Source organism: Rana temporaria, chromosome 12 (assembly GCF_905171775.1).
Source record: "Rana temporaria chromosome 12, aRanTem1.1, whole genome shotgun sequence".
NCBI lineage: Eukaryota > Metazoa > Chordata > Amphibia > Anura > Ranidae > Rana > Rana temporaria.
Window position 1 is genome coordinate 102,632,019 of NC_053500.1, and position 15,386 is coordinate 102,647,404.

Sequence of the window (15,386 nt, forward strand, 5' to 3'; positions counted from 1 at the left end):
TGGCTCAATGATATTGAGGTCAGAAGACTGAGACGACCACTCCAAAACCTTCACTTTATTCTGCTGTAGCCAATGACAGGTTGATTTGACCTTGTGTTTTGGATCCTGTGCCTTTGTAGCTCACACATCCCCAAAACATCAGCGATCCACCTCCGTACCTTTTTATCATAGGCCTAGTTGACTCCTCTCCAAATGTAACGTTTATGGCTGTGACCAAAAAGCTCAATTTTGGGCTCATCACTCCAAATGACTTTGTAGCAGAAGGTTTGAGGCTTGTCTCTGTGCTGTTTGGCGTATTGTAAGTGGGATACTTAGTGGCATTTGCGTAGTAATGGCTTTCTTCTGGCAACTCGACCATGCAGCACATCTTTCTTCAAGTGCCTCCTTATTGTGCATCTTGAAACAGCCACACCACATGTTTTCAGAGAGTCCTGTATTTCACCTGAAGTTTTTTGTGGGTTTTTCTTTGAATCCCGAACAATTTTCCTGGCATTTGTGGTTGAAAATTTAGTTGGTCTACCTGACCGTTGTTTGGTTTCAACAGAACCCCTCATTTTCCTGTTCTTATTTAGAGTTTGAAAACTGATGATTGGCATTCTCAATTCCTTGTGTAGCGCCCCCTTACTTTCAGTATGGGTACTACGCTAAAGTTAGTGGGGAATGGGAGAGTTATTTTGTTCCCATTTACAATTTGCTAAATTGGGACTTCTGTCATTCCAGAAAAATCCACTGGGTCAGTCTGTGCTCCAGGGATGCGGTACCATCCCTGGCCAGCAGTTGGCGCCAGAGGGGTTCTGGCAGAGTAAGTTTTCCCCAGCAGCCAATTAGAGGAGTTTTCCCCTCGCGGGGCATGCTGGGGGAGGATATATCTGTGACAGGTGTCATGTGCTAAGCAAGTTTCGCAACGCGGCCCACCAGGCCAGAATTGCAGGCTACACAAAACCTCATCCGGAGGTAAAAGGGGACTCCAGTGACCTACTGGGTTCCCGGGTTCTATTGAAAGGATCCCAGGCTGGGGGGTCGGTTTGAGGGGAACCCGGAGGCAGGTTGTCCAACAGGGCTTGAACGAACCAATCGGGAATGCTGACAGGTACGCTTTGCTGTCATCTGGTGACCTATGCTAAAACCTACTGGGAAGATTCGCTCCATTCATCCATTTAGCTCACCTAAAGTAATTGGCCTGTGGCAGAGGCCCTAGAGCCTGGTCTGTGAGAGAGATCTGTTCCTCCCAGCAAATCCAAAGTGACACCTCGGCTGCCAGGCTTTTGAGAGGGGTCTGTCCGGGGGCACTTCACCCACTCACAATTTGATACTACTGAGAGCATGACTGCTCAGTTCATATCCAGGCCTGATATTGCAAGGTTCTCCCTTTTCTCCTCATCAACCTTTTCTTCCCATTTGAAGTTGATGTTGGCCGAGTTGGCCAGGAAATAAAGCATTGGAAAACCCTTTATTCACTGTCTGGACCTTCACTCACTGCTTTGTTCTCCAACTGCACCCATACGCCACATTAAGGTAACTCAATATGCCGATCCCAATAACAAATCAGCGGCTCCTTGGGGGTAGCGCTACACTTGGATATCTTTTTATATCCCTTTCCTGTTTTATACAGTTCAACTACCTTTTTCCGCAGATCCTTTGACAATTATTTTGCTTTCCCCATGACTCAGTGCAGCATTGGGGTTATTTGGGTAGTTTATGTTGCCATTATTATTTAAAAAGAGTAAACACAGTTGATTGATAATAATTGGCTTCAGCTAAACCATGAGTGAAAAATCTTTTTGTTTTATCATTCATATTCGTATGTAAACTTATGAGCACAACTGTATATACACACACGTATGTGTATGTGTATATATATATATATATATATATATATATATATATATATATATATATATATATATATATATATATATATATATATATTTGGAGTTCCAATTTCTCTCCAGATATGATACCACTAAAAATAAATATTAGTTAAATTACACTTACTTCTTTACCCTTTCCAGAGTCTCCGGATCTGGGGGAGGTATCACAAAACAGGCAGCAGGAACATCCTTGGTCCCCCCACTTCCAGACATCTGCACCGTCCAGTTCTCCCTCTGGCTGTTATCTTTCAACGTGCATACCTGTCCTTTGTTTAACTGAGCCTTGATGAGAAAATTTATTATTAGCTTCTATGTATGTTAAATGTTCAAATATCTAAGAGTTGAAAAGTTTCCGCACACATCCATTGCTTTTTGTTAGGTTCAACTATGTTTGAATAAGGTTGAAGTCTATGCCTTAAGCCCAACTGAATTTTCAGTTAAAATCGGTCAAATACATTAAGCTGCATCAAAGCAAAAGGTGTGCAAACTTTTACATTTTGTTTTTGTTCTTTTAGAAAGCAGCTACAGACAAAGTAGACACACCTGTTCCCTGCCAGCTTGCAGGTCCTGTAGAGGTCTCCACACTGCCGCAACTTCAAAGCCGACATTCCAGAACGATTTTGGCATGACTTTCATAAGAGTTCTTTGACAGACGTCAATGCAAGTCGTACCAAAAGTAGTGTAGGAACCTTTTTCTAGGTGAGAGCGACTCAAGTCACTTCTATTAGAATGGTTCCATTGCACTTAATGGGGCGTGACTTGTGCTCTCAAAGTCTGAGCGCATGTTGCACCAGTGTGAACCAGGCCTGAGTCAGAGCTAAAGATTTCCAGTCAGCAGGAGCATGACAGAAGCTCTTTGCTTATGATGGGGCTAAGCAGTTGTATTTGCCATAATTAACCCTGTCTGTACCATGCAGGCAGATTTTCAATTCTAATACTTTCGGGCCTAACAAAGGACTAAAGGTGTAGAGGTTGGGCTTCTTGCATTGTATGTTAATGAAGACAGACTCACTCAAACATTGTTCAAAAAACCTTGACGCCTCCTCATGAGAAACGTTGTGTGAACACATAACAATGCTGCGTGAACACATAACAAACATAAAGTAGGGCTTTCTCAAATGTGACTGCTAAAGCTGAAATATACCTTAGGCCAAGGAAAGGTTAGCAATCCGGTTGGGATTTATTGCAGACTGTGTCCTTTGCTGAAAAGATTTACCCTTTGTATGTGTCCTAAAGACCATTGCCTCCATGAATAAAATTAAGGAAAAATACTACATTTTGAGTTGTCACCATAACAAACGGTCTATGACGGGATTTCCCCCCACATTGAAAATGAAAGCCTTTTCTATTCTTTATTTATACTTTAAATGATCAAACCTATACTCCTTTAAATCAAAATGTTGATATAGCTTTAACTCATTTTTCATAACGCGTCGTACATATTTATTCTCTCTGCTCTTGCTTTCTACCTCATTATGTGTTTTTTTTTTTCTCAAAGAATACATTAAGGCTTACATCTCCAGAATCCCAGTCGCAGAGCGTATCCACATTAATGGGTTGTTTTGGTCTTAATCTCCTCTGTTTAATGGGAAAAATGTCTGGTGCTCTTTGTTTGAGTTCAGACAATGTCTTCTCAGCTTGGGCCAGCTGCTTGTCTTCCTTGTCCAACTGTAGTAGTAGCTCAGATACCACTCCTGGAGCCTGTGTGTTTGGCTGGTTGTATTTTGTGTCAAGGTTTTTGTTGACATCTTTTAGGACTTGGGCTGCAGAATCTGCATCTTCATGAAACTGTAAAGGTAAAGATGTAGAAACATAAATTAGCTCTACTTTTCAAAGTAATTTATTGGATACTTTGGGCCAGATTCATGTAGAATTACGGCGGCGTAACGTATCCCGTTTACGTTACTCTGCCGCAAGTTTTCAGCGTAAGTGCTTGATTCACAAAGCACTTACCTGTAAACTTGCGGCGGCGTAGCGTAAAGCCATCCGGCGCAAGCCCGCCTAATTCAAATGGGGCGTGTACCATTTAAATTAGGCGCGTTCCCGCACCGAACATACTGCGCATGCTCCGTTTTGAAATTTCCCGCCTTGCTTTGCGCGAAATGACGTCACCCGACGTAATGTTTTGAACGGCGACGTGCGTTACGAACTTTCGTTTTCCCGGACGACTTGCGCAAAAAAAAAAAATTTGAAATTCGACGCGGGAACGACGACCATACTTTAACATGGGCTGTCTAATTTTACACCCACCTAAATAGCAATCACAACTTTACGACGGGAAAAGCCGAACGTAAGAGAATGCGTCAAACGCGCGTACCTTCGTGGATCGCCTTAAACAGCTAATTAGCATACCCGACGCGGAAAACTACGCAAACTCCACCCAGCGGGCGCCAAAGTATTGCATCCTAAGATCCGAAGGCGTACGAAGCCGTACGCCTGTCGGATCTTAGCCAAATGCAGTCGTATCTTTGTTTGTGAATTACAAATAAAGATACGACGCAGCAAATTTGAAAGTACGTCGGAGTATCAGCAGATACTCCGGCGTACTTTTTCTGTGAATCTGGCCCTTTGTTTATTTGGTAATTATTTTTAAACATTTTCTGTTACAGTGGATTACCCTTTTTGAATTTAAAGGGCAGGCTAAGCATCATTGATAGTATTCATAAACTAAGAGAAATGAATGACAACTGCAAAAGATGGATCAATCAGTTTAATACTATCGGTATCTTTGAGTACATGAACTTTTTTCTAAAAATCTCAAATGTAGGCCTGGTGCAGGTGTAGAAGCTGAGGGTTATAAAACAGGGAATGGCACCAAACCTATTTGGGCCAGCAATTTGGCCTCCTTCGAACCTTGTTTCACATTAGTTCCAAAATATCAGTGGGTCTCCCTCCTCCATCATATGGTTCTAGGTTTCATTTTCTCACAGGAAACAGAAATTGGCTACTTTGTTTTGGACTGCTAAACAGATGATAGCCAAAACCTGGTAAAAATTACAGTTCATCTTTAAAGGGGTTGTAAACCCTTGTAAACCCTTGTGTTCAGCCAATCAGGTGCACTGGGCCTGGTTACCGGTCACCTGATTGGCTGAAGTGACACCGAGGTCGGGAAAAGACATCAAGGGACTGTGGAGAGGATGGTGCTGACCCGAGGAAGATAAGTGCTGGGGGGAAACTGGCTGCATTTGGGGACACAAACTGGTGGAAATTGGGGGCACAAACTGGCGGCAATTGGGGGCACAAACTGTCTGCAATTGGGAGACAAACTGGCTGCATTTGGGGGCACAAACTGGCTGCATTTGGGGGCACAAACTGGCTGCATTTGGGGGCACAAACTGGCTGCATTTGGGGGGACAAACTGGCTGCATTTGAGGGTACAAACTGGCTGCGTTTAGTGGGCACAGTGGCGGCAATTGATGTTTTTTTTCAGTTTGTTTGCGCCCTGCAAAACATTTTTGACCACCAGCCACTGCTTTCCAACCTCCATTTCTGTCTCATGTTGGTTTGTTTTTCCCCTTCTTCCCTGACTTCTACTTCTTCCAACCCTTCCCAATCGCTCTTCTCCTTCCCTATCTCCCACCCTTCCCCCCCATTGCTATTCTGAATCAGTTTTTAGTGAATCCGTTCACTTATCAGCAAACCTGGCCCCCAAAGGCTTGAATATTTGTAGATGCATGTGTCTATTTACTAATGCCCTGATTTGATTATTATCAATAATATATTATTGGGCACCACTGTTGTTTATTTCTTCTTTTATAACCAATAAAAATGATTCAACAGAAAAATAGATTTAATGATTTTTGATTGAATCCATAAATCCATAATGTATTCATGTTTCTGTCTGGAGCTCAGAATTATAGGGTATCTGTTTGGGACTTTTTTAGCAGTACTATAAAACAGGACCACCCCGCCTCACCCATCGATCCCTAGTTTTCTGGGAAAACAGATTTCAATGAGTTAGCAAGGTCTGAACTTCATTGTGCCAGAACAGTAGAGTTGAAAAGGTCTGGGATAGCACAAGATCCGAATATTCACACAAACAGAAAAGCAGTTAACGTAATAAAAGGTTCTAAAACATTGTATCATATTCATCAGCACAGAAAATAAAGATAAACATTTTATTGTGCTTCTTGCCTTCTTGTAATCCTCAGCATTCTTTAGATGATTCTCTTGACAGATGCACAGATTTAGAAAATTTTGCCACTCTCCTTTCAGAGCCTCATCATGAGCCTGTGACACAAATAATACATGTATTATTCTATGGGCTTACACTAAACGCATTCATTGGGAAAAGAAACCAAATATCCCATTGTAAAGAAGATATGCATGTGAAACCAACACTGGAAAAAACATCAATGTGTCTGCCAAACAATGTACAACCAGCATATGTAATAATCCAAGAAGGCAGTTGTATAAATTCAGGCTATATAACTGGCCACCTTTTACGCAATGTTGTACATTGTATATACTGTACATCAGTGGCGGTTGGTCCAGAAGGAGCGCAGGGGTACCACCCAGCCAAAGTTCCTAAATTTAGTTTGCCAAAGAAGAAAGCTACATTAACATGTTAAAAACTGTTAGTTGTATTATCATTTATTAAAAATTAATTGCTCATATGTACAGGTGATACTCAAAAAATGTGAGCATCGTGCAAAAGTTCATTTATTTCACAAATGCAACTTAAAATGTGAAACTAATATATGAGATAGACTCATTACATGCAAAGCAAGATAGTTCAAGCCGTGATTTGTCATTATTGTGATGATTATGACTTACAGCTCATTAAAAACTTCAAATCCACAATCTAAGAAAATTTGAATATTGTGAAAAGGTGCAATATTCTAGGATCAAATTGTCCCACTCTAACCACCTAATTAAGCCATAACACCTGCAAAGGGTTCCTGAGCCTTTAAATGGTCTCTCAGTCTGGTTCAGTAGGAATCACAATCATGGGAAAGACTGCTGACCTGACAGTTGTGCAGAAAACCATCATTAACACTCTCCATAAGGAGGGAAAGCCTCAAAAGGTAATTGAAAAAGAAGTTGGAAGTGCTGTATCAAAGCACATTCGAAGAAAGTTATGTGGAAGGGAAAAGTGTGGAAGAAAAAGGTGCACAAGCAGCAGGGATGACCGCAGTCTGGAGAGGATTGTCAGGAAAAGGCCATTCAAAAGTGTTGGGGACTTTCACAAGGAGTGGACTGAGGCTGGAGTGCATCAAGAGCCACCACACACAGACGGATCCTGGACATGGGCTTCAAATGTCGTAGCTTCCATGCCACGCCGCATTGAGGCAGTAATTGCTGCAAAAGGGGCCCAAGCCAAGTACTGAGTACATATACATGCTTATACTTTTTAGAGGTCCGATATTGTTCTATGTGCAATCCTTGTTTTATTGATTGCATGTAATATTCGAATTTTCTGAAATTGTGGATTTGGGGTTTTCATGAGCTGTAAGCCATAATCATCACAATTATGACAAATCACGGCTTGAACTATCTTGCTTTACATGAAATGAGTTTATCTCATATATTAGTTTCACTCTTTAAGTTGCATTAGTGAAATAAATGAACTTTTGCACAATATTCAGATTTTTCGAGTATCACCTGTATATCTGCCCAATGTTGTTTCCATTGTTCCCAATGCACGCTGACAGTGAGTACTGTCAGAGCACATTGATACCCGATGTCTTCTCTGCAGTTCCAGCTTGGAGAACTCAGAAGGCTTAGTCAATAGGAATGCAGAGAGTGGGAGTTCTTACATTTCAGAGCATGGAGGACGGGAGCCAAGAATGAAGACTGTGGAGGCAGGGAGCTGTGAAGGGAACTGAGATTGAAAACCATAGAGGCAGGAGCACAGAGAAGGAGCTGTGACAAGAGCAGAGAATGGAGGCAGGAAGCACCAGATCAGAAGGTAAGATCCTGTCAGAACGGTAGCAGTAATGCACACTGTGGAGGGGGGGAGCAGAAAAAAGGAGCACATGACTGGATTGGAATGTCATAATTGTACATAATGCTATTATAATCTCACCCCCTGCTACATGCAGCCTAATCCAGTTGTGTTTCCCCACTCTCTGCTCCTCCTTCTGCAGTCTGCATTCAGTCTCTACCATACACAGGTTCTCGTTTCCTGCAACATTCAGCCATGTGGTCCCACTGTCAGCACTCCTCCTGGCACTACCCTCACAGGTTCAGAGGAGCTGGAGCTATAGAGGAGGCACCAGGTATCAATGCGCATTGACAGTGCACATTGAAAACAACATTGGTATCATGTGCGTGCTTTTTCTGCACAGAAATATGCTACATGTATGCATTTTCTGCAGAGAAAAATACTCAAATTACACCAACATTATTGTGTGAACAGGGCACATAGAAATCAATTGTTTTCTTTATGTCTTTGCAGAGACCTACAGTATGTTGGGAAAATGCATGTCTCATGATGTGGACAAGACCAAAGTAGTATTCTATAAAGGTCAAATCTGCACAATTTACCATCAATTTTGCATGTACCGTATTTCCCGGTGTATAAAGCGACTGGGTGTATAAGACGACCCTCTAATTTTAGAGCTAGATACAGTATTACCGCACATCCAGCTGGCATCCGAGCAGCTGACCCGGCGTATAAGACGACCCCTATTTTTGGTCAGTTTTTTTAAGTGTAAAAGGTAGTCTTATACGCCAGCAAATATGGTATGTTGGGAACAAGGTCCAACTGTTCCCGTAGTCTGCTGTCTTATTTATGAATCACAATATTTGGGAGTTTTGTTCAAGTTCAGCAAGGTCTCATTTACAGTATATGTGCAAAAAAAAAAACTGATGGAAAAATATGTGCAGATTTGACTTGCATAGAATATTTTGGGCTTGTTCTAATGTAGATCACTGCAAGGACATAAAGAAAACAATTGATTTCTATGTGCCCTGTTCACACTATAATGGAGCAGCTTGTCCTAGCAGGCTCTCAGGACTTTGGATACGAGTTGCCCAATCCAACTGCTTCTGGAACTCGTGTAACGCGTCGGGTCGGGTGGAGTGAGTGACGTGTGGACGCCATCCCTTTCATTACTCCAACGAGTGGCTTTGTTCCTGGATACGTCCGGCCGGCGTTACAGGCCAAATGCTGGTTTTTATCAACCCAAATGTGAGTTGTATATCTGTTTACTCCTGTTTTAAATAAATTACCCGGATTTTATGCTATGTGGAGCTCTGTTCTGTTTTTTTATATCCATCGTCGAGCACGGCATGATTCCAGCGCAGGTGGAGGATCTACTGCTGCTTTAAAGATCTATGGTTGAGAGATATGTTGATAGTGGTCCGGCAGGACCTTGATTTCTGGTAAGCAGCTGCATGATTGGCGGTGGATTCACGTTTGGTGCCTAACAACAGCATTCTTGAAGTTTTCACGGGTGTCTTCTCTGCCATACGGACTCATCACATATTTGATTTTTACTTTTATTTTTTCATTCTGGATTTCATGGACTTCACTTATCACCTTTGTGGTCTATTTTCATTAGCAATTTTTATTAGCAATCATTGTTGTCACGTTTTTACACATTTATTTGTGTCATTGATCACTGGGCTTACACATATTATTGCTCAGCAGGGCCAGGCGGCTTCGGGCCCCCTGACTCCATGCGATTCATATAAATAATTTAGAGTGTTAATTTAGATGTTTAGCACATGCACTTGGGCACATGTCATAATTGTTCGTTTGATGTAAGTGCACAGTTTGGTATAGCGCAATTTTCCTTTTTTACCTGTTATTTACTTTGTTTATACACAATTTTAATTGCTGCTTATCAATCTGATTTTTTACCCTAGCGCAGTTGTTCCCAAATTTTCTTTTATATCTACAGCTTGCTAATCAGATCCAGGGTTCCGGGAGCTGTAGATCTGAATTTTTTTTAAGGGGTTCCCTTGATCTCAAATGTTTTGCCAAGGGTTCCTCCGTGGTAAAAAGGTTGAGAAACACTGGCCTATGCCATCTTTATGTAAAGCAACAATTGATTTTTTTCAGATCGTCAGAGAGTTCTTTGCCATGAGGTGCCATGTTGAACTTCCAGTGACCAGTATGAGAGAGTGAGAGCGATAACACCAAATTTAACACACCTGCTCCCCATTCACACCTGAGACCTTGTAACACTAACAAGTCACATGACACGGGGAGGAAAAATAGCTAATTGGGCCCAATTTGGACATTTTCACTAGGGGTATACTCACTTTTGTTGCCAGTGGTTTAAACATTAATGGCTGTGTGTTGAGATATTTTGAGGGGACAGCAAATTTACACTGTTATAGAAGCTGTACACTCACTACTTTACATTGTAGCAAAGTGCAATTTCTTCAGTGTTGTCACATGAAAAGATATAATAAAATATTTACAAAAATGTGAGGGGTGTACTTACTTTTGTGAGATACTGTATATTCTGCTACATATTTTTGATAAAAAATCGAAATAAGTGTATATTGATTGGCGTGCGCAAAAGTTATAGCATCTTCAAATGGGATATGTTATTCATTTTTATTTATTTATTTACTAGTAATGGTGTCGATCAGCGGCTTATAGCAGAACTGCGATATTGGGGCGGACATTTGGACACTAACTGACACTTTTGACTCTTTTTGAGGACCAGTGACACCAATACAGAGATCACTGCAGGTGCCGGTGTACAGAGAGTCTGTGGTACACACCGCTGGGCTCCCGCTGTGTGTGATCGCTGGTTCATAGTGAGAGCTGTGAAAACGTGGAATAGACTCTCTCAAAATCTAGTTATGCCCAGCTCAGTAGTTTGTTTTAAAAAAGAGCTGGATGCATTCCTAAATGTACAAAGCATGACTGATTAACATTTATAAGTAATAACACCAGGGATTGGCGATCCAGGGAATATCTAATTGCCTCCTGGGGGATCAGGAAGAAATATATTTTTTCCACCACAGGAGCAAATTGGATCATGCATTATTGTTTTTTTTTTTCACTTCCTCTGGATCAACTGTGGGTATAGGATTGTGCATATGGGGTGTGACGGAAGGGCCCGTGGAACCCCAAATCCCTTGGAAAGGTTGGGAAACTCCTTTTCAGCTCTCCATGCACCTATTATGTCCAAATTACTCAGTGACTGAGAAAATATGTCTTGGATTACTTAAAATGGGACAGTAATATTGTGAAAATCCTGATTTATCATAACAATGTCCAGAAGTGAAAAGTCACATCGGCTGATTTAAGGGATTAGTTAATTAGCTCATGTTATTTTATGTTTCTTGTTACAGGTGTATTGTTAGAGTAATATGAGCAGGGAGTAGTAACCTCCTCTTCTACTTTGTATTCTGGTTCTAATAAACAGTCCATGTTCAGCAACTTAACCAGTATCATCTTGTTTTGTGCTTGTGAGCGGTTGGAATATCTGATATCTAGATTCAGACTGGGAGGAAGTGGTATATGACGAAAGCACTCAAGCGTAGTTTGGGAGGTTTCGTTACATGGTGGTTTTTAATTTAATTTTTCTATTTTTTTTCAGTTGGTTGAGCTAGATGGATTAATTTTACATTTATTTAACCTGACTAATTATGTGACCATAAAAGACTGACTGTGGCAAATGTCTTGTGACATAAAAAAATGAATACTGATATACAGTATATACAGTGCGTGTGTGTGTATGTGTGTGTATATATATATATATATATATACATACATACATACACAGTGCCTTTAAAAAGGTATTCATTCAAAAGGTACCTCTTGAAATTTTCCACATTTTATCATGTTACAACCAAAAACGTAAATGTATTTTATTGGGATTTCAAGGGGTATGAATACTTTTTCAAGGCATGGTGTATGCATGTATATATATGTGTGTCTGTGTGTATATATACTGTATATATATTATACACACATTTTTGAAAATCTTTGTAGTGATTTACCTGAATACAGCTAGGAGCTGGGTGTTTGAGTTCAATCATCCTGTCCCCATCATCCAGCAGGTTATTCACCGACTCCTCCTGGGGCAGTAATTCCTCTGACTTAAAACGCTGCAGGAAAAAAGATGTCCTATAAAGCATAGCATTTATATAGTGCATTTATATAGCATTCTTTGGTCACCTATATTAATTTATTTTGAGCAAATCTACCTCACGATTTGCAATTTCATGGTCTTCTCTTGCCGTCTCAAAACAAAATCTGATTGGTTTCATTGAGCAAAAAATTATTTATTAAAGTGGAACTAACAACTCTTATCCTTTACCATCAATGGCCATCTTAGCTTCTGTTTGATCTGCAGTATTGATGGTATTGCACAAGTGATCAGTAATGACACCAGCCATCTGATGGCTTGACAGTTCGGTTGAGAGCACAAGCAACTGTGACAGTTATCATTCACAGGGGAGCAAAAGTTTAGGTAAGTAAAAGGCTAGTTTCACACATGTCAGGTGCAGATTTCCTCTCTGATTCCACTGCTAAGTTTCTAAGCAGCTGTTCAGCAGTTCAGCTGCAATTTTAGATGCAGCTCAGATGTGAATATTTGGATCCAGCGGCCATCGGCATCTTTTACATTAGCTGGTTGTTAAGGAGCAGCCCGGGAAGTCGGCTGCCATGTACTTAAATAAAAATTGAGAAAAAAATAGTGTGGGGTTCTCCCTCCCAATCCATACCAGGCCTTTTCGGGTCTAGTATGGTTTTTAAGGGTAACTGCACACCAAAAAAAATATTCACACCAGACCCTTAGGTCTGGATTTTGAGGGGAACCCCCAGGCCAATTTTTTTTTTTTAATGGTGTGGGGTCAACCCCAAAATCCATACCAGACCCTTTTCCAAACATCCAGCCTGGCAGGCAAGGGAAGGGGGGTGAGCAATACCAGGCCACATGCCCTTAACATGGGGGGTGCTTTGGGGTGGGGGGGCTCTTCCCGGTTTGGTCCTAACTTCTTGCTTAACCCCCTCGCCTCGGGGGTCAAGAGAGGGCCCCTCTGTTTTTGTTAAACTTGGGAAAATAATTGTATGTTGTAGTTTGTGTTGATTGTTAGGTTTTAAGGGGTACAACAACTTACATATATTGTGATATCTGAACCAGATGCTCCGGGTTGTTATTTTTGCTTTTTAATATTGGGCTTGTACAAGCTGCCTGGTCTATCTGCAGTGTTTTGTTGGCCTTTGCCCAGAAGTCTATTTCTTTCACTTGGAATGTCTGGTCTTGCATAATTATTGTGTTGTAACATCAAATATTTATGTCTGGAGTATCATTGTATTGTAATCGCACAATGTGAAAGAAGCTGAACGTCGGTGCGGCTCTATACGGCGCCTACGCACCGACGTTCGGCTTCTTTCGGCAACTCGTGACGCGCAGTATGCGACAGTCGGAAGCCTGTCAAACAATTAGGAACGCCCAGTCCCGCAGAAGACATACCCGGAAGCGGCGGTGAAAATACGGTATGTACGGGAAAATAAAAAAAACAGCCGATTGTCATTAGGACAACTCGGCTGAATGTAATGTTAAAAATTTATTTTTTGGGTGAACCTCCGCTTTAATAAAAACTATAATTAAAAAAACAACAAAAAAAGGTAATTAAAAAAGGTCAAATGTCATGCCCCGTACACACGATCGGTTTTCCTGTCAGAAAAAAGTTGGATGGTTTTTCTGACGGAATTCCTCTCAAGCCTGCCTTGCATACACACGGTCACACAAAAGTTCGGTGAACTTTTGACTGCCAAGAACGTGGTGATGTAAAAGACTACGACAAGCCAAGAAAATTAAGTTCAATGCTTCTGAGCATGTGTCAAATTGTTTCCGAGCATGTGCGTTGGGATTTGTACACACGATCGAAAATTTCGATCAGTTTTTTTTCCTGACGGGAAAAAAGAGATCCTGCTCTCTATCTTTTTCCATCAGTTTTCATGTTGGAAAAGTCTGCGCATACACATGGTCGGGATTCCCGACCAAAAGCACTCATCAGACTTTTTCAAACATGAAAACTGATTGTGTGTACAGGGCTTCAGTGCCTATGTTGTGAACTTTGAATTTCTCTTCAAAGCTTATAGATGCCAAGGCAAATTAAAGCACTTGTTTCAAAGTGCTTTTATTGCTAGTTTAGAATATGTGAAACCATTAGGCCCCTTTCACACTGGGCATGGGAGGTGCGGTGTCGGTATAGTGGCACAATTTTTAGCGCCGCCATGCCGTCGTATTTACAGCGATATTCGGCCGCTAGTGGTGCAGTTTTAACCCCCGCTAGCGGACGAAAAAGGGTTAATACCGCCTGCAAACCACATCTACAGATGCAGTTTGCGGGCGGTATAGCCGTGCTGTCCCATTGATTTCAATGGGAAGAAGCGGTAAAGGAGCGGTATACACACCGCTCCTTTACCGCTCCAAAGATGCTGCTTGCAGGAGATTTTTTCCCTACTGCCAGCGCAGAAGGGTTTTCACATTGAGAATGCTGGGGCAGGAATATTTCAGGCGTTATTTATGCGCTATTTTTAGCGCTAAAATGCCTGAAATAAGCCTCAGTGTGAAAGGGGCTTTAGTGTGCATGATCTGGGAACAGAATCACAATAAATCATTTGCATGTTATTTAACATATGTATGCTACCATGAAGGCATAAAGGCCGCAGGAACTCAGAATTTTTTTTTAATAATCTACCATAAAGTTTTCAATACTAGTGTTTGTTGATGGCATCATAAATTCCTTCATGCTCTAGCTAATTAAAGCGGGGGTTCACCCTAAAAAAAACATTTTTTTTTTCTAGCATGCCATCAAGCATACTAGCGCGATCTACAGTACGCCTTTCTTTTATTTTTTGGCGCCGTACTTACGGTTTACCGCCATAGTGAAGTTTCAGACTCCCCGCGGGGAATGGGCGTTCCTATGCACAGGGAAGATGATTGACGGCCGGCTATGGCGCGTCACGCTGCCCGAAGATAGCCGAAATAGGACTTGCCTCTTCACGGCGCCTGCGCAGTCAGCTCCGATGTCTGTGCGCAGGCGTCGTATAGCGCCGTGAAGAGGCAAGTCCTATTTCGGCTAACTTCGGGCAGCGTGACGCGCCATAGCCGGCCGTCAATCATCTTCCCTGTGCATAGGAACGCCCGCGGGGAGTCTTAAACTTCACTACGGCGGTAAACCGTAAGTACGGCGCCAAAAAATAAAAGAAAGGCGTACTGTAGATCGCGCTAGTATGCTTGATGGCATGCTAGAAATGTGTTTTTAGGGTGAAACACCGCTTTAAGGTTCTTTGGGATTACAGGTTAAATTATAAATATCAATGGTGTGGGTTGGAAAGGCCTGAAGCCTAGTATCATATGTATGCTGAAATAGTTAGTCAAGGAAAATTACAGTATGTAACCAAACTGTTTTAATTTCCTAACCTACACTTTAAAAAGCATTGAACTGACTTGCTACTGCAACCTTTACATTTAGTTTGTGTTTTATATATTGTTCGTACCATTGAAGTAATTGCACCAGCAACCTCCCACGCAGAACACTGTGGATTTAAAGTAACCCCAACTAAATGATATTTAGCTTGCCGCACCT

General features: G+C 41.6%; 2 protein-coding genes across 4 annotated transcripts in view; one reads left to right on the forward strand and one right to left on the reverse strand.

Moving 5' to 3' along the window:
• Positions 1-15,386, forward strand: part of TEN1 (TEN1 subunit of CST complex) — a 112,670-nt gene that overhangs the window by 69,529 nt on the left and 27,755 nt on the right. The window lies entirely within an intron of this gene.
• The window catches only part of EVPL (envoplakin), a 91,942-nt gene that overhangs the window by 21,974 nt on the left and 54,582 nt on the right, over positions 1-15,386 (reverse strand). Inside the window, exons 8-11 of the mRNA XM_040329974.1 lie at positions 11,784-11,891; positions 6,006-6,101; positions 3,387-3,659; positions 1,996-2,153 (exon numbers count right to left, since the gene is read on the reverse strand). Coding sequence (XP_040185908.1) covers positions 1,996-2,153; positions 3,387-3,659; positions 6,006-6,101; positions 11,784-11,891 — 635 coding nt within the window. The remainder of the gene's footprint in view (positions 1-1,995; positions 2,154-3,386; positions 3,660-6,005; positions 6,102-11,783; positions 11,892-15,386) is intronic.